At 32.9% G+C, this 18,144-nt stretch overlaps 1 protein-coding gene across 4 annotated transcripts in view; it reads right to left on the minus strand.

Annotated features, from left to right (window-relative positions):
* Positions 1-18,144, minus strand: part of RAPGEF6 (Rap guanine nucleotide exchange factor 6) — a 240,557-nt gene that overhangs the window by 59,719 nt on the left and 162,694 nt on the right. For all 4 annotated transcript variants that reach the window (XM_051978209.1, XM_051978208.1, XM_051978211.1 and 1 more), the window contains exons 16-17: positions 15,166-15,409; positions 3,260-3,417 (exon numbers count right to left, since the gene is read on the minus strand). In XM_051978209.1, the coding sequence (XP_051834169.1) occupies positions 3,260-3,417; positions 15,166-15,409 (402 nt within the window). The remainder of the gene's footprint in view (positions 1-3,259; positions 3,418-15,165; positions 15,410-18,144) is intronic.

Raw genomic sequence — 18,144 nt, forward strand, 5'->3', positions numbered from 1 at the left:
GATATATATGATGTGATGATATCTAAGAAAAAAACATTAAGGAGTAGGAAAAGGATAGGGAAGGTAAAATGGAACAAACAAGATCACAAGAAAAGGCACAAAAGACGTACCACAATAGAGGGAAAAAAGAGGAAAAGATAAGCATTGTCTGAAGCTTAATCTCATTAGTTTTGGCTAAAAGAGAAAATCACTTAATTTTTCAGTTGGGTGTAGAAATTTTCTTTCCCTATAAGGAAGAAAGACTAAAAACCAATTGGAAATTAAATAATGCTGAAAATGAGTGGATTGAACATCAAATTATAGAAACAACTGATTCAAATCATTGAAACAATTGATAATTTCATTTAAAAGAAATGACAATAATGAGACAACATACCAAAACCTATGGGATGCCATAGGCAGTTCTGAGGGGAAATTTTATATCTCTAAATAGTTATATGAATAAAACAGAGAAAGAGGAGATCAATAAATTGGGCATGTAACTAGAAAAAGAACAAATTAAAAACCTCCAATTAAAAATCAAACTAGGAAAATAACTTTGAAGGACTTAAAATACCATATCCAAACATGTCTCCAGCAGCACGAAATGAAGATTTAGGGTTTCATATAAAATCCTCTCTTTTTAACTACTGCTATGTATATGAAAATGCTTTTTTGGCGGGAGGAAAGGTGTTAAAGTTCAAAATACAAAAATTAAACATACAAACTGTTTTATATTTAAGTATCTGAGCAAAATGTAACAAGAGCAAGGACTTCCATTTTCTAAAGCATTTATTTAGCACATACTATGTATGTGCCAGGCACTTTGCCAAGTGCTATGACTTTAAAGAAAAGTAAACAGTCTCTACTATCAAGGAACTTACAATTAAATAGGAAAACAACATCCAAGCAAGTACAAGCAAAAAATTGGATACATTAAAAATAATTTTTTAATCTTTATTTTCCCTAGCTACATGGAAGAACATTTTTTTGTTATATATGTACATTTATTTTTATACACATTTTCTTATGAATCATGTTGGAAGAGAAAAATCAAAAAAATAGGTAAAAATCACAAGAGGAAAAAAAAACAGAAGAAAAAGGGGGGAAAAGTGAACAAAGCCTGTGTTGATTTAACATTCAATATCCATAGTTTTTTCTCTGGACATGGATGGCATTTTCCATCCGAAGTTCACTGGGATTGTCTTGAATCACAGAACTGCTGAAAAGAATCAAATCTGTCATAGTTGATCATTGCATAATCATTAGAAATAAATGACAAAAGGAAGATAGCATTAAGGTGGATAAGGAAAGACTTTTTGTAAAAAGTGGGATTTTAGCTGAGACTTGAAGGAAGTCAAGAAAGTTAAGAGGCAGAGATGAGGAGGAAGAGCGTTCCAGGCATGGAGAATAGACAAGAGTAAAAATCTGAAGCCAAGAGATAAGTCTTACTCATGGAAGAGTAAGGAGACCAGGATCTCAGAAAATATGGGAGTGGATCCAGGGATGAGAGGAGGAATAAGAAGATTGGAGATGTAGGAAAGGGACAAGCTGTGGAGAACTTTGAAGACCAAAATTAGAACTTTAATCTTTTCTTTCTCCAAACTTTGTACACAATAGGCATTTAGTAATTGCTGGCTGAAATGAATTGAATTCTTATTCATAAGTATTTTTTAAGCACCTATTTTATACAAAGCACCATGCTCAGTGCTAAAAATAACTGGCTTTTCAAAGAGTTTTTCATCCCAATAAGATCTAATTTTAATTCCAGGACACTAGCCTCAACTAACTTGATCCTACAGGTCTCAAACAAAATTAATTAAGTTTCTCCCAAAACCTGGTGCAATTCTGACTTTCCCTAATATAAGTAGTTCATTATCTTTTTAATTATCGAGGTTCTCAACCTTAGTTTCATCCTCAATTCTTCATTCTCACCCCACATTTTCCATCAACTGAATAGCATTTCTTCTGTCTACTTACAAAGTTGTCAACCTAAGTTAGGACATCATCATCCCTAGCGGGACTATTCCAATAACATCTATGTTGGGCTCATTTCTCAACTCCAAACTATTCCTTTATGCTTTACAACCTTTCTACCTCTTCAGGATTCTTACATATTATTTCCTTCAACAAGCTCTATAGTCCATCCATAGTCACATATTTATTACTCCTCACATCTTCATCACTTCTCATTTCCCATGCTTTTGCAATGACTCCTCTCATGGTTGAAACACTCTCATTTGTTTCTTGGAATCCCAACCTTCTTTCAAGAGTCAACTCAAATGTCACCCTGTACAGAATGCTTTTCCAGATCCCCTTACCTGTTAAAACCTTCCCATCAAAGGCTACCTCATGTACAGGTGATCTGTGTCTTCTTTATGCATATATATGTACATGTAGTCTTCACCATTAGAATGTAAACTCTTTTTTATGGCAGGACAATTTCATTTTTGTCTTTGTATATATACTCAGTACTTACAAAGTGTCTGGTACATAATAAATAATTTTTTAATATATAATGTATATTATACATATAATTATATGATAAAGTTTCTTTAAATGCCTTGATTGATTAACTGATTAGTCAATAATGATGAAGTATGTAAAGGAGATTAAGGGATGAACACAAAACAAATCCTGAATAGAGATAGAAATAAATTAGTAAAGAAAAGATATTCTCTAAGTAAAAATACTACTTAATGGTATGCATTGGAATCTTAATACAATAACGGAAATAATGCTGTATTTTCACAACATTTTGAAAGCAACAAACTCAAAAGCTTTAGCTTTAGGAACAAGAAATAATAACATTGCTGTTTTAAAGTAAAGATATTTATTTTATATATAGGTGAGATATAATAATTTAGTTTAAAGGTAAAAAGGTAATTTATCATATTTGTGTATGTTTAGATACACATGCACACACTCATCCCTTTTATTTCATCATAGGATACATATTTTGTAACCCTAAAGAAAAACATTTCCTTAGATTTTATTCCCACACTCTCTTCCATAATTAAATTAGGCAGAGACAAGTAATCTTACCATCATAGATAACAGTGCTGTTACAATCCATGACAATTTTAAGAATATTTAGGGTGAGAGAATATTCTGGAAAGATAGCTCACTCTTGTTTATACAGAGTATGTCTTCCCTCTTGAATCCATAACCCAGTTTGGAGAACAAGATTAAAGCTATCAGTTAGAAAGTTCCTATACAATATTCTCCCAAATATAGCATTCAATTAATTGAGCTTGTGTAAAATGAGGAGAACACTTACCTGTTGGATTAGAAAAATCCAACATGCTAGTTGTAGGCTGCAGGAGATCAGGGCTACTTGAGGAAAGAGTTCCAGGAATAGGCATTATAGCTAGACTATGCCTACACTGCCTTGTTCCAAGGACACTGTCATCTTGTGACTGGCTCACATTGCCATCACTGGAAAAAAAAAAAAAGTTTTCCATACTATGTACATTTCAAGAAATTTAATAATCATAATTTTTACTCTATATGTAAAATAAGGACAAATAATATTCAGCTTAAAACAGTAATGCTTAAATTAATTGTGATAACAAGGGGATTATTAAAAAAAAAAGAAGGCAATCTAGTTATTGTAACAGTATTAAGGGATATTTTTGTCCAAATTAAGCTAAAATAATTCAATTTACACATAAAAGAAGTAACAATATTTAATCTCTGCTCCTTTTTTGTTTTTAAGAAAAAACAATGACATGTTTCGGGATTTCAACATAATGACAATAAACTTAAGAGGGTACTATTAAAAAATGAAATAGAATAGAGGAACAAAATAAGGGGAAAAAAGTTACAATCTTAAAGCTATCTAATATATGAGAATTTAAGTATATTATGTTCAAAGGAACTATCTGAATGTGCTTCATGTCAGTAGAAAGCTGACATCAGAGCTGTCATCATGGAAAGAACATCATCATAGAAATTTTCACAAAAACTCATTCTAAATCTCACAGTATATAATACGACATTTACCTCTGAACATTCATCCATGTTCAAAAAACTCTTAATGCTACCTTTGACTTTCCTCTGTCTGTACTCTTTCATACATAATTGATTGCCAATTGTTGATGATTCTAATCACTTTCAATTTAACATCTATGAAGGGTGCACTGTTTCAAGACAGGCACCACCTGGGCTCTGGATCCAAAAAGACAAAGAACAAACATCTTCTTTCAAGGAATTTATAGTCTTAAAGGAGGGAGGAAAGGAAAGGGAAAGAGCATTATATGTATCCAGATGTTTCAAATGTGGTTAACATGAAAAGAGAAAAGGAGATAAAATATGGTCTAGTGGATAGATGTCTTTGGTGCTAAGAAGATCTAGGTTTAAATTTAGTTTCTAGCATAGACCAGCTGTAATCACAGGAAAAAAAAAATCATTTACTCTCCTTCTTCCAGACAATATCTCGGAATTGTCTATCTTAGAGCAGAATTACCAATTGTTGGAATTTCCACATTATGAACTTCCTTTACTCATGAACAAGACCAAAAAAAAAGGGCATTCAGTGAAGGATTTATGAAAGAAGCCCAGATCTGAGCCTAAAAGAATCTTGGATTCTCAAAGACATAGATGAACAAGTATGTTTTTGACAGGAAGACAGTTTGTACCAGAAGACAGAATACTGAGTTGAGAAAACACTTAGCATTCCAAGATTTTCCAGTACATAGAGTTCCTAATCATTATAATATGAAATAAACCTGCAAAAGTCAGTAGAAACAAGAAGGTAATGAACACAAATGCCAAGCTAAGGCATTTGAAAATTATCTCTGAGACAAAAGGAAAGCACTTAATTTTTTTTTTAAATAAGGGCTAACAAAGTCAGAAATCTTTAGGAAAATTATTTTTATCAACTCTGTGAAGGATGGATTGAAGAAGAGACTAATTTTAAAAACTTAAAATAATTTATTCCTTCTTTCTACTATCATTATGTTATTAGATCCCACCCAAATGATTGCAATCGACTCCAATTAGTTTTCTGACCATTAAGATAAAAATTTTTTATATTGCATTCAAGATTGTTCACAGGGCAGCTAGATGGTACAGTGGATAGAGCATCAACCCTGAAGTCAGGAGGACCTGAGTTCAAGTCTGGCCTCAGACACTTACCACTTTCTAGCTGTGTGACCCTGGGCAAGTCACTTAACCCCAATTGCCTCAGCAAAAAAAAAATTATTCACAATCTGTTGAGACTCAATCTTTCTAGTTCTGTTTCATATGACTTCCACTTCTCTATTTACATCTTGCCCCAAATTAACTGTATAATTCTCACTCTCACAAGTACACATTCCCCATTGACTCTGTTCAGCTTGCTCTTCAACTCTGACATAATCTTCTCTCTATTTCTATCCTTCAAGATAAATGCTAATCCTAATCAAATGCTACTTCCTTGAACTTAACTGGAAATGATGCTTTTGTCTTCAGATGTTGCCTTTCCTGACACCCATCTTGTTTTTAATTTTCTTAATAGTTATTCTATACCTTTGCCATATAATCATTCTAGACAGTAACTTTATTAGAGCAGAAACCACATCTTATTTGTTTTTTGTTTGTTTGCTTTTCTAATACATAAAAGAGTATTTTGAATGTACATTTTTGACTAATCATGATTTGTTTGGTATAAATAAGTTCAAGGAGAAATAATTTTCCTTTCAATGCAGATCAGGATCTTCCTAGAGCTTATCCACCTAGCTGTGCAGGGGTATGAAAGTTCAAATAGAACAAAACACAATTGGAACATATCACAGGTAGGACTTCAACTAAAGTCTTTTTGACTCCAAGTCTAGATCTCTAGCCACTATTTAGAACTCTTCATGTCTTGTACATAACAGGAATTAAGTATTGGTGAATTTATTTGAATATAGGATTATTAACTAGAATATCAAAAGCTATATAATTATTTAGTCCCCTTACACTTGCCACATAATCCAGAGAATTTTACTCAAAGAAAGAATCTAGGTCAGTCTCTTTTACATAATCTATCTGATGCCTTTTGTATTAAGTATGCAATATGATATAATAGAAAGAGAGGAGTAGAGTTTGAATCTTATATGGCTCAAATATTTATCTGATATGATCAAGGGCAAGTGATTCAACTTTGAAAAATGTTTTCATCTTTGGCAAAACACAGAAGATCCTGGACCTGGGAATCCAGGGGAATATAGAACTCCTGGATGAAGAAACTCTCTTTAATAACACAAGATCAGTACCTTCTCTGAAACAGTGTTTTAAAAAAGGTGCCTCCAAAAAAAGGTGACCATTCTGATCTTAATGGTCAGAAAACTAATTGGAGTCGATTGCAATCATTTGGGTGGGATCTAATAACATAATGATAGTAGAAAGAAGGAATAAATTATTTTAAGTTTTTAAAATTAGTCTCTTCTTCAATCCATCCTTCACAGAGTTGATAAAAATAATTTTCCTAAAGATTTCTGACTTTGTTAGCCCTTATTTAAAAAAAAAATTAAGTGCTTTCCTTTTGTCTCAGAGATAATTTTCAAATGCCTTAGCTTGGCATTTGTGTTCATTACCTTCTTGTTTCTACTGACTTTTGCAGGTTTATTTCATATTATAATGATTAGGAACTCTATGTACTGGAAAATCTTGGAATGCTAAGTGATTTGCACTTGGGGCATGAGAATGAGTCAGAGGGACGACAAGTCCAAGTCTTCCCGGTTTTAAAGCCATACTACTACCCCTGTCTATCTAAAATATAGAAAATAATTAAAAGAAAAAAAACAGAGTGGTCCCCACTGTCTGACTACATTTAGAATATTATTTTTAAGTTCTGGGTGCATCAACAACTTGAAAGTATTCCTTCCATAAAAGCAACAATCCCAGGAATGAGTGAAAGAACTTTGGAACTAATTGACCTGATAAAGAAAAGCCAGCATACTATTTTCTAGTATTTGCAGTACCATATATCATTTGGAGGAGAGGTTAGATGTATTTTGCTTAGTCAAAGAGGTAGAACTGGGAAAAATGGGTATGAAGGGAATAAAATCAAGGTCAAGGTAAACAAAAATGTCCTAAAATTGTGAGTCAGGAAAAAACTAAAATGACTTTTATAGTGAATGCTATACATGATCTACAGGTCTGGGGACCTGTTTACTGACTGACTCTTAACAGACTTATTAGGATATGTGACATAATTAGAAATTAAAGGCTCAAGAGTCATAAGGTCATTAATATAGAAAACATGAAGAAGAATGCAGGTATCATAGGGGAAAAAAATCCCTCAATGACTGTCCAACAGCACTAAGGCATGTCTTTGGTGACATAAAGAACCCCATCTAAGCCATTACCAAGAAGTATACTCTTTAGAAGTGACAGACATCTCACTGAAGGTTGCTGTTGCTAACAAAAAAAAATGTATAGGGAATTGAGGATTCTGGAGAGATGTACTCATCACTGTACTGTTTATCTTTGTTAAATGTCTGCATTTATTCCTGCTGTTATTATTATCTGGTAAGAAGTTTGAGGAGATGCTGTTTTTGCCATCTGCCTCACTGACTCAAACTTGCCAAATCCTGACCTGTATGGGAACAGACTGCAGCCAGCTCAAAAAAGGTTACCAAATGAAGGTTCTTGCCCATCAATAGATTTTGATTTCAATAAAAATCTGAATATTTTTAGGAGATATTGGAAAAGGGGGTTCCCAAGTCCAATCAAACTAGATGGCCTCTGAGGTCCTTTCAATTCTGCAATTAGATATACAAACCATGCCATGAGATAAATGAAATTATATTCTAGTGGCAAAGCATCCATGCTAGTTAGAAAGCTATGCTGTTAGGCCCCCTCTAAAAAGAATTAGGTCGTTTCTTACCCAAAAATTCTCCTGAAAAGGGAATGCAAGAATAAAAACAAGACATTGTTGAATACAGTGTTCTAATACTAAATTTACTCTGAATAACAAATATACCTAAAAACAGAAAGAGGTCCACAAGGATACAACCGAAAATAAAAGCACAATACTGCAAACATGGAAAGGCAATTATACTGTAAATTAATGAGGTAATAAGAAATAAAAGGAGGGGGAGTTCTTACTAAAAGATAGCATGTTCTCAGAACCTTAAAATATTACTCCAAATAAATTATAACTTACAAATTCGTACAATTTTTGTAATTGTTAAATATGGCAATGGAAAACAAAGGCTTTCTTTAAAGAGCTAAAAGAAAATAATGAATTTCAATTGGAAGAACAAAAGATCAAAATTATGAAGGGAAATAATAGGAAACAAATGAGAAGGAAGAAAGTCGCAATATCAAATCAAAAAATAGTAATCATCAAAACAATGCTAATTTAAAAATAGAGAAATTCATCAGTAAAACATATTAGTAAAACACAACACACCTAAGCAAAGGAACTTAGAAGCCTAGTATTTGATGTACCCAAATACCCTAGTATTTGATATACCTAGTCATAGCTACTAGAGTAAGGATTTGATATTTGGCATAAACTGGTGAAAGAATGGGAAACTGAATACCTATCATACAGCACAGGACTTCTTAAACTTTATCCACTAGTACAAGTCTTTTTGTCCAAGAAATTGTGACTTTAAGTATACAGATATATGAAAGAAGTATACATATCAAACATTTACTAGTAAAAATAATAATTTCATAACCTCCACATTCAGTTAAATGATTTCATATGGGGTTGTGATCCACAATATAAAAAACTGGGTCACAGAATATGGGGTTAGGTGAATGCCTTACACCTTATGTCCAAATGGGTACATAACATATACATACATGTATGTGCATATGTGTATATAAATAGTCACATCATAAACAAATTAGAAGAATAAAATAAATTTTAAAAAATAAATTACCATATAGACTTATTGATAGAGTTCATGGACCAAACAAGACATAGAAAGGATTCAAAGATGATGAAAGGACAATATTAATTAAATTAAAAGATTTTGCACCAACAAATCCAAAAAGTCCCAGCTCCAAAAAAAGTCTTTGTAAAGTTTCAAGTGCTCTTACTCTCTCACATACACACAGATTCCCTCTCTCTTTACACGTACACATACACAGGGGCAAATACACACACCTTTTTAAAAAAATTATTATACTTTTTTATTTACAAAACATATGCATGGGTAATTTTTCAACATTGACCCTTGTAAAACTTTGTTACCACTTTCCCTCTCCTTCCCCCCAGTCCCTCCCCTAGATGACAGGTAGTCCAATACATGTTAAATATGTTAAAGTATGTGTTAAGTATTTATACAGTTATCTTGCTGCACAAGATAAATCAGATCTCAAAAGAAGGTAAAAAAAAAAAAAAAACCTGAGAAGGAAAACAAAAATGAAAGCAAACAATAACAGAAAGAGTGGAACTGCTATGTTGTGTTCCACATTCTTTCCCCATAGGTCTCTCTCCGGGTGAAGCTGATTCTCTTCAATACTGAATAATTGGAACTGGTTTGAATCATTTCATTGTTTAAGAGAGCCCCGTCCATCAGAATTGATCATCATATTGTTGTCAAAGTGTATAATGATATCCTGGTTCTGCTCATTTCACTTAGCATCAGTTCATGTAAGTCTCTCCAGGCCTTTCTGAAATCATCCTGCTGATCATTTCTTACAGAACAATAATATTCCATAACATTCATATACCACAATTTATTCAGCCATTTTCCAACTGATGGGCATCCATTGAATTGCCAGTTTCTAGCCACTACAAAAGGGGCTGCCACAAACATTTTTGCACATATGTGCCCCTTTCCCTTCTTTAATATCTCTTTGGGATATAAGCCCAGTAGTAACACTGCTAGATCAAAGGGTATGCATAGTTTCATAACTTTTTGAGTATAGTTCCAAATTGTTCTCCAAATGGTTGGATCTGTTCACAGTTCCACCAACAATGCATCAGTGTTCCAGTTTCCCCTATCCCCTCCAACATTCATCATTATCTTTTTCTGTCATCTTAGCCAATCTGACAAGTGTATAGTGGTATCTCAGAGTTGTCTTAATTTGCATTTCTCTGATCAATAATGATTTGGAACACCTTTTCATATGGGTAGAAATAGTTTCAATTTCATCATCTGAAAATTGTCTGTTCATATCCTTTGACCATTTATCAATTGGAGAATGGCTTGAATTCTTATAAATTTAAGTCAATTCTCTATATATTTTGGAAATGAAGTCTTTATCAGAATCTTTGACTGTAAATGTTTTCTCAGTTTGTTGCTTCCCTTCTAATCTTGTCTGCATTAGTTTTGTTTGTACAAACTTCTTAACTTGACATAATCAATATTTTCTATTTTGTGATCAATAATGATCTCTAGTTCTTCTTTGGTCACACATTCCTTCCTCCTCCACAGGTCTTAGAGGTGAACTATCCTATGTTCTTGTAATTTATTTATAATCTCATTCTTTATGTCTAGATCATGAACCCATTTTGACCTTATCTTGGTGTATGGTGTTAAGCACACACACCTTTTTAAAAACTAAATATGACAAATCAATCTACAATTGATAAATGGTCAAAGAATATATACAGGCAATTTTCAGACAAAAAAAATATCCATACTCACATAAAAATGTCTAAATCACTATTGATTAAAAAAAATGAAAAAATCAAAATACCTCACACCTAATTGGCTAGTATGACAGAAAAGAAAAGTGATCAAGATTGCAAGGAATGAGGGACACTAATGTGTTGCTGGTGAAATTGTGAATTGACTCAAACATTCTGGAAAGTAATTTGGAACTATGCCTAAAAAAAAGTTATAAAATTGTTCTGATTCAGCAATATTTACACTGCTAGAACTAATAGGTTTGTATTCCAAAGCGATCAAAGAAAAAGGAAAAAAGACTTATCCGTACAAGAATTGGAAACTGAGAAGATATCCATCAAATGCAGACTTAGCCAAACCAGTTTTGGTATATGATTGTGATGGGATAGAATAGTGCTACATTGAAATGATGAAAGGATACTTTCAGAAAAACTCGAGAAGACTTAAATGAATTGATGCAAAGTCAAGTAAGTAGAACCAAGAGAATATAGTACACAATAAGAGCAATATTATATGATGAAAATTGTGACTTAGCTATTCTCAACAATACAGTGATTCCAAAGGACGAACATGGTTGAATGTTATCTACTTCCAAAGAAAGAAATGATGAAATCTAAAAGCAGATTGAAGGATACTTTTTTAAAATTTATTTTTCTTGAGAGTTGTTTTGATCTATATTTTCTTTCACAACATAACTACAGTAGAAATATGTTTCCCATGATTGTACATAACAAACTTCTTCCCTTCTCAATAGGTGAGGGAGGGGCAGATGGGAGAGAATTTGGAACACAATTTTTAAAAAGAATGCTGGAAAAAATTTTACAAATTAGAAAAGAAAATAGGGGTAGGGAGGTGATGCAGTGGATAGAGCACCAGCCCTGAAGTCAGGAGGACCTGAGTTCAAATCTGGTCTCAGACATTTAACATTTCCTAGCTGTGTGACTCTGGGCAAGTCACTTAACCCCAATTGCCTCAGTAAAAAAACAAAAACAAATTAGAAAAAAATTTCAAAATAAAAACCCTATGTGTGTGAGCATATACACACATACATAAATGCCCACATGTACCCACACATATGGAAGAAATTAACATGTACAAGAATTAAAGCTACTTTCTAATTTATAAATGGTCAAAGGACATGAAGAGACAGTTCTCAAAGAAATTCAAACTATACCTTTATGAAAAATCTATAAATCATTAATAATTAAAGAATACAGATTAAATACTGAAGTTATATCTCACTTATCAGTTTTGTAAAGTTAAGAAAAAAGGACTACAACAAATGGGGCTTTGGAAAAACAGGCACACTGATGCATTTGGTAGAGCTGTAATTTATTCCTGCCAGTCTGGAAAGCAATTTGGAAATTTACAAATAAGTTACTAAATGCAAATCCTTTAACCCAGTAATATAACTAACTAATCCCAATATAAATATAACTAATCTTTATCCCAATAGATAAAAGAAAAAACAGGACCTATTTTATAAAAATATTAATAGCAGCTCTTTTTGTGGTAGGACCTGGAAATTAGAGTTACCACTGGGAAATGTTTGAATAACTTATATAGGATATGAATGTAATAGAATAATATTATATATAGGAAATCTAAAAAAAAGTTTATTATAAAGACACAAGTCCAGCACACTCATTTTACAACTGAGGAAATTAAGGAACCTGTGACAGAGATGAAATATCTTGCATAAGATTATACAGAAAAAACCCAGGATTTGAACACATGTTCTTCTTATAAGATATTGCTGCTTTCATATGAAAGACATTTGGTTGCTGAAAGAGGCTAAAGGATGTATTTGAGCTCAAAGCTAGTAATTATTTTGACAGATAATTTTCCTGAGTTAACTCTTCTTTTTAAAAGCTACTTGTTAGATAGTACAACTTTAACTAGGTTTATGTTTTTTATTGCTTTGAAAATTTCCTTTTGTTTTCCTTGTTAAGTTTCCATTAAATCTGTCTTTCTCAAGCCAAACTATACTATTTATTTTGTGGGATTCAGCTTTTTAGACATTAATTGTTCAGTGCCTAATCTGTCCTAAGAGAAAAGAAACAGAAGAATTAAAACAAGTTTTTCATCAAGCAATTGAGGTAATATTAAAGGGAAGAAAACCAAGTAGGAAACTACTACAATAGTTCAAATGAAGAGTAATAAAAGCTGAGAATAAGCGTTGGTCACAGAAATGACAAGGCACAAATGATAAAACTGTTAATACCAAGTTAGGACCTAATGATGTTAACATCAATCAAGAGGGGAAAAAAGACTCAAGAGGAACATAAAGCATTGGAAGAGCTAAATGCTGAAGATGGATTGGATTAATTTTATTTTGTCCTAAAGGGCAAAGCCAGGAATAATGAAGAGATGTGATAAAGAGGCAAATTTAACTCTGATAAGAGGAAAAATTTCTGCAAAAAACTATCCAACATCGCATAGACTGAATTGGAAAGTACTGGCTTTCCTGAACACTGAAGTCTACAAAAAGAGATGAGATGACCTCTTAGCAGTTATGTTAGTGCGAAATTCATCTAAGTAAAAACTAGATAGAATGAACTCTGAGGTCCCTTCCAGCTCTTTGATAATGGATTCTGTGAGAAAGCAGGGTAACAGTGGTGACATTAACAAAACTAGTTAGAGAAGTTGCTTTTGAAATTGTAGACTAATTTACTTTTGAGTATGATTAACCTGAAGTAGAACTCTCTCTCCCATGAGCAATCTGAAGCATAGAAATGGAATGCAGGTGGAAATACAAAATAGAGAATCACTCATTTAGTTATGATAAAATCACACAGGGCCAAAAGATCAAGAATAAAAGCACTAAAAAAAAAAAAGAGTCAGGAAAGAATCCCAGAGAACATCCATATGCAGGGGACAGTAGAAGAAATAGAAAAAGAACCTAATGCATGGGCAGATAAAATGAGTAAGATACTAAATTTTAAGAAAAATGGGTAGATGAAGAGGATCAAAGCTGCATAGATAATAAGGAATGAGAAAAAGCCTTTATATCTGGTGATTATCTCAGTCATGCCTTGTTTTAAAATTATTTTTTAAATACTCATTTTTAAATTTTTGAATTCTAAATTATCTCCCGTTCTTCTTTCCCATCTTTTGAAAAGGCAACTAATATGCTACTTGTAGTACATATGAAATCATGCAAACCAAATTTCCATATTTGCCATTTTACCAAAATTGGGGGAGAAAAGGTCAAGAAAAATGAAGTGGAAAAAAATTTGCTTCAATCTGCACTCAGAAGTCATCAGTTAGTTCTCTCTCGAGTTGTATATTATTTATGAGTTCTTTGGAATATTCACTGATAACTGTATCAATTTGAATAACTAAGTCTATCACTGTTTATTATTCTTACAGTACTGGTGCCATTGTGTACAATATTCTATTCCTTCTGCCCCCTTTACTTTATATTTGCTCACATAAGTCTTCTTAAATTATTTATGTGTGTGTGTTCAATCTTATATAGCACAACAAAACTGCAAGACAAATGCCTACCAGAACTTATCCAGGCATTCCAAAGAAAGGTCTTTTTATCTGATATTGGATGCATCATGGGGAGCCTCTAGAGCTTTGTGCTTTGAGGGAAGGGAGGAGTGACACAGTAGGACTTTGGCAGCTTTGGGAAAAATGAATTGAAATGAGGATAGGCTTGAGGGAGGATGATCAATTAGAAAGCTTTTGTAAATAGTTTAGGTAAGATGTGATGATGATTTAAACTGGGGTGATGGTTTATTTGAGTAAAGAAGGTAAAACATCAAAGAAATATTATGAAAATAGAAAAATAAAGGCTATGGTCATTGATCAAATATGAATGGAAATAAGAAATAGGTGTTGAGTGTGACAATGTTGCAAATGTAGACAAATTAAGAGGGCGGTGTTATCCTCAAAAGTTAAAGGAAAATAGGGAAGAATAATGAATTTAAGGAAACGGATGGTAAATTCTATCTTGGACATGTTGAGTTTGAAAAGCTTAAGGGACTTCTTGAAAAATATACAAAGGGGTTGGTGATGGAATAAGAAATATTTTTGTACTTCTAGAATGTTAAAAAAAAAAAATCTAGATAAAGGTGGCCAGCACATTGGATAAAAACTACAATATTTCTGTGAAATTTCTATAAGTTAAATAATATAAAATATAAGAAATAATATTTTCAAGAATGGCACAAAATCAAGTGTGATTTACAGTAACATTAGGAATATTCACAAAGAACCAAGATCCATTAAAAAAATAGTAGGTAGCCATGTGACTTGTTCAGAAAATGGAAAATATAACATCTAAATGGCTATATTATTGGGCAATTTTGCCAATATTTCATTTACTTCAATATATATATATTTAAAATTCTAAAATATATTCAAGAATAATGGTGCTATGTACATCTTTAAAATGGAAAATCAGCTCTGTGAAAACTCATTAAAACGGAGTCACCAAAAATAGAGACATATTAACATTAAAATGTATAAGCAATATGCCAAAGGATAGAAAATATATAAAATATTCACAAAGAATTTCTAAGAAACAAAAACTAGATTTAAACAAAATTCAAAGTATCATCATTGTGCAAATTCCTAAAGAACTTTAAATTTTAATTTGAATATCATTATTTACCTGAATAACTTGGGAGGCAAAATGCTGAATCGTGTTTTATCTAAAATTTTCCTGATTTTGTTTCTTCCAACTGAAACAGTGTTTGCTTTAATTTTTTTATTTCCTTTCTCCTGTGGAAACATATGTTCCATATCTCCAGACATATCAGGGATAGAGTAGCGATTACTTTTCTTCTCAGCAATTTTGGGAATATGAGGAATGCCATTTTTATCTTGCTTTGTCCTATTAATTAATTCTTTAAACACTGTAGAAATAAAAAAATTAAAAAATTATGATTCTTTTTCTACTAAAAAACTCTTCTCATGACTGTAAAATCTAAGTATTTTGTTAAAACAGCTTTTTTGATATTCATCATCATCACTGACATTTTTATCACCTTCATAAATAAAACTATATATCACATTAACGTTTACAAAGTACTTTTCCCTTCATTATCTCATTTGACCTTCACAAGAACCTTTGTAACATAGGTGCTATTATTTATTATTTCCATTTTATAGATAAGTAAAGCCAGTAAGTGAATGAATGATTGGTCAAAGTCACACATAGCTGATTATGATCTGAGTCAGAATTAAAATTGAAGCCTTCCTGATTGCAAAAATAGTCAAACATTTTCTACAGAATGGATGTGTGCTAGTGGTAAATCATCACTCACACAATTAAAGTAGAAAAGGGATGACTTTTAATTCTTATTCAAAGACTTTTAGTCTATAAAAAGTCATACAATAAAAAAATGCAATTTATTTATTTAACCCAACTATGCCGATTTTTTTTTTTTTAATTCATGTGTAAATTGGATTTAAGTGAGGAAAGCTGCAAGAAGTCTTTGGCTTCACTCTCTCCCCTAGAGCCATCACTGCCCAGTGGCAGAACAGAGTCAAGACAATGGGTGATAACTCAAGATACAGTGGATGGCCTTGGCATCTTCGACGTCTAACCAAGCTTTAAGCTCTCCAGAGCACCTGCTTCATGGCCATTGGACAAACTGTTCTTATCCATACATTTTACCAGAGGAAATCTTTACATACTTGGGGTAGACACCTCACCATAACTCACTGTAGGTTGGTTACCTGATTCACCTCATCTGTTGAAATGATTTACCAGGGTGAGACCACTGTGCATGCTACAGCTCCTTGGAGACACATAAGAGTTAGGTGAACCAGAAGAACACCAAAGGTGAAAAGCAACTCTGTAAAGGGCTTAGCAGCCCTCACCCCAAAGGTACTAGTTTTATCTTAATACACCCTACATCCCATCCAATTATGTATGGTGAAGAATTCTAAACTACATAAGGAATAGAAGAGATGAGAAATCCCAAAGCATCAATAAACATTTATTAAATATCTACTATGTACCAGGCATTGTGGCAGGTGCTCGGAATAAGAATAAAATGAATGAAAAAATACCCATTTCAATGACATAAAATTTAAAATCCTTTATATAAACAATCTCAATGAACTCAGAATAAGAACAAAGACAGAGAAAAATCTTTGGGATATTCTGAATTATCCATTTTTCATCAACAAGTATCCTGAGTATCAGGAAGATGATTTTGGCAGTTCTGGAAAAGAAGGGTTATTAATTATGAACTGATTACAATATTCTTGAAGAAAAGGGCATTTATCTTACAAACTACTTTTTAATCTCCTCCCACTGATGTTTAAAGTTCTTCATAACCGTTCAGTCAAAATATTCTCACTTCTCCCCACACAGCTCTCTATTTCCAATAGTAGCTACCCATAACTGGTATGTATTTTTTCAAAGGACTCTGTGAGGGATTAGTTGGGGTAAAGTGAAGCAGCAAAGAAAAGGAAATTTCAAAAGATGAGGATGGGATTTTACACATGACGGACTAAAAATGGTGCAACAACAATATCATAGAATCTGGAGGAGGTGTTAAGGGAAGTATTAAAGCGGTATATATAAATCTAGAAGTCACTAGGTAATCAGTAATAACCATACTCATAAAAGATGATGAGATTGCTAGATCTTAAGAGATACCTAATATTAGGAAAAGGTAGAAAAAAAATTTTTAAAAAAAAAAAAGAGGATTAAAGTAAGGTAAAGGGATGTAGGAAACTGTATATATTATCGCATTCACATGATATTTAGGTCAGTTTTTGCTTAACTACTTTCTTTTTTTCCTTCTCTTTTGTGTTGTTGCAAAGATTGTATGACTATGCTACATTCATTTAAGGCTAATCATCTAAATGTGGAAATATGTATAGAAGAATTACACATGTTTAACATATATAGGATATTACATAGAGGAGGATGTTGGGGGGAAGAGAGAGGGAAAAATTGGAACACTAGGATTTGTAAGAATCAATGTTAAAAACTAAACTTTCCATATATTTTGAAAATAAAAAGCTAGAGACTTCCAAGGGCGGAGTCAAGATGGCAGAGAGGACACACCAGTTTCTCTCTGATCTTCTCCTACAACCCTCAGACTAATTAGCAAAGCCAGCCTCTGAATTAGCTCTGATCCAGCAGAACCTACAAATATTGGGAATGTAACAAATTACCAGCAGGAGATAATTTTGAAGATCACCAGAAAAGGTCTGTTTTAATGGGGAATGAAGAGAGGCAGGACAAGTGCAAGCAGGCTGAGAACATTTGCCAGTGCAGACAGCACAGAATCCCAGGGTAGTGTAGACTCCAAAGAGTGGTATAGACTCCAGGTAGCAGAGAATCTATGGGGAGAAATCTACAGCAGCAGTGTTGGCTATTCTGCCCTGCTTGCAAGCCAGTAGATCAGCAGAGAAGTTAGAAAATAACCAATACAAACACAAAAGGAAAAGAGTGAACCCTGAAAAGCCAGAATCTCACCGGACCTGGCCATGCCCACCCAGCACCGAGAGTGAGTTAGTACTGAACCAGCGTGGCTGCTTTTAGAAGAAGCTTGGAAAACCTCCCCTGCCTTAAAAGCAGACCTTACCTTTAAAAAAAAAAAAAAATGAGTAAAAAAGCAAAGAGAAC

Source organism: Antechinus flavipes, chromosome 2 (assembly GCF_016432865.1).
Source record: "Antechinus flavipes isolate AdamAnt ecotype Samford, QLD, Australia chromosome 2, AdamAnt_v2, whole genome shotgun sequence".
Classification (NCBI taxonomy): Eukaryota; Metazoa; Chordata; class Mammalia; order Dasyuromorphia; family Dasyuridae; genus Antechinus; species Antechinus flavipes.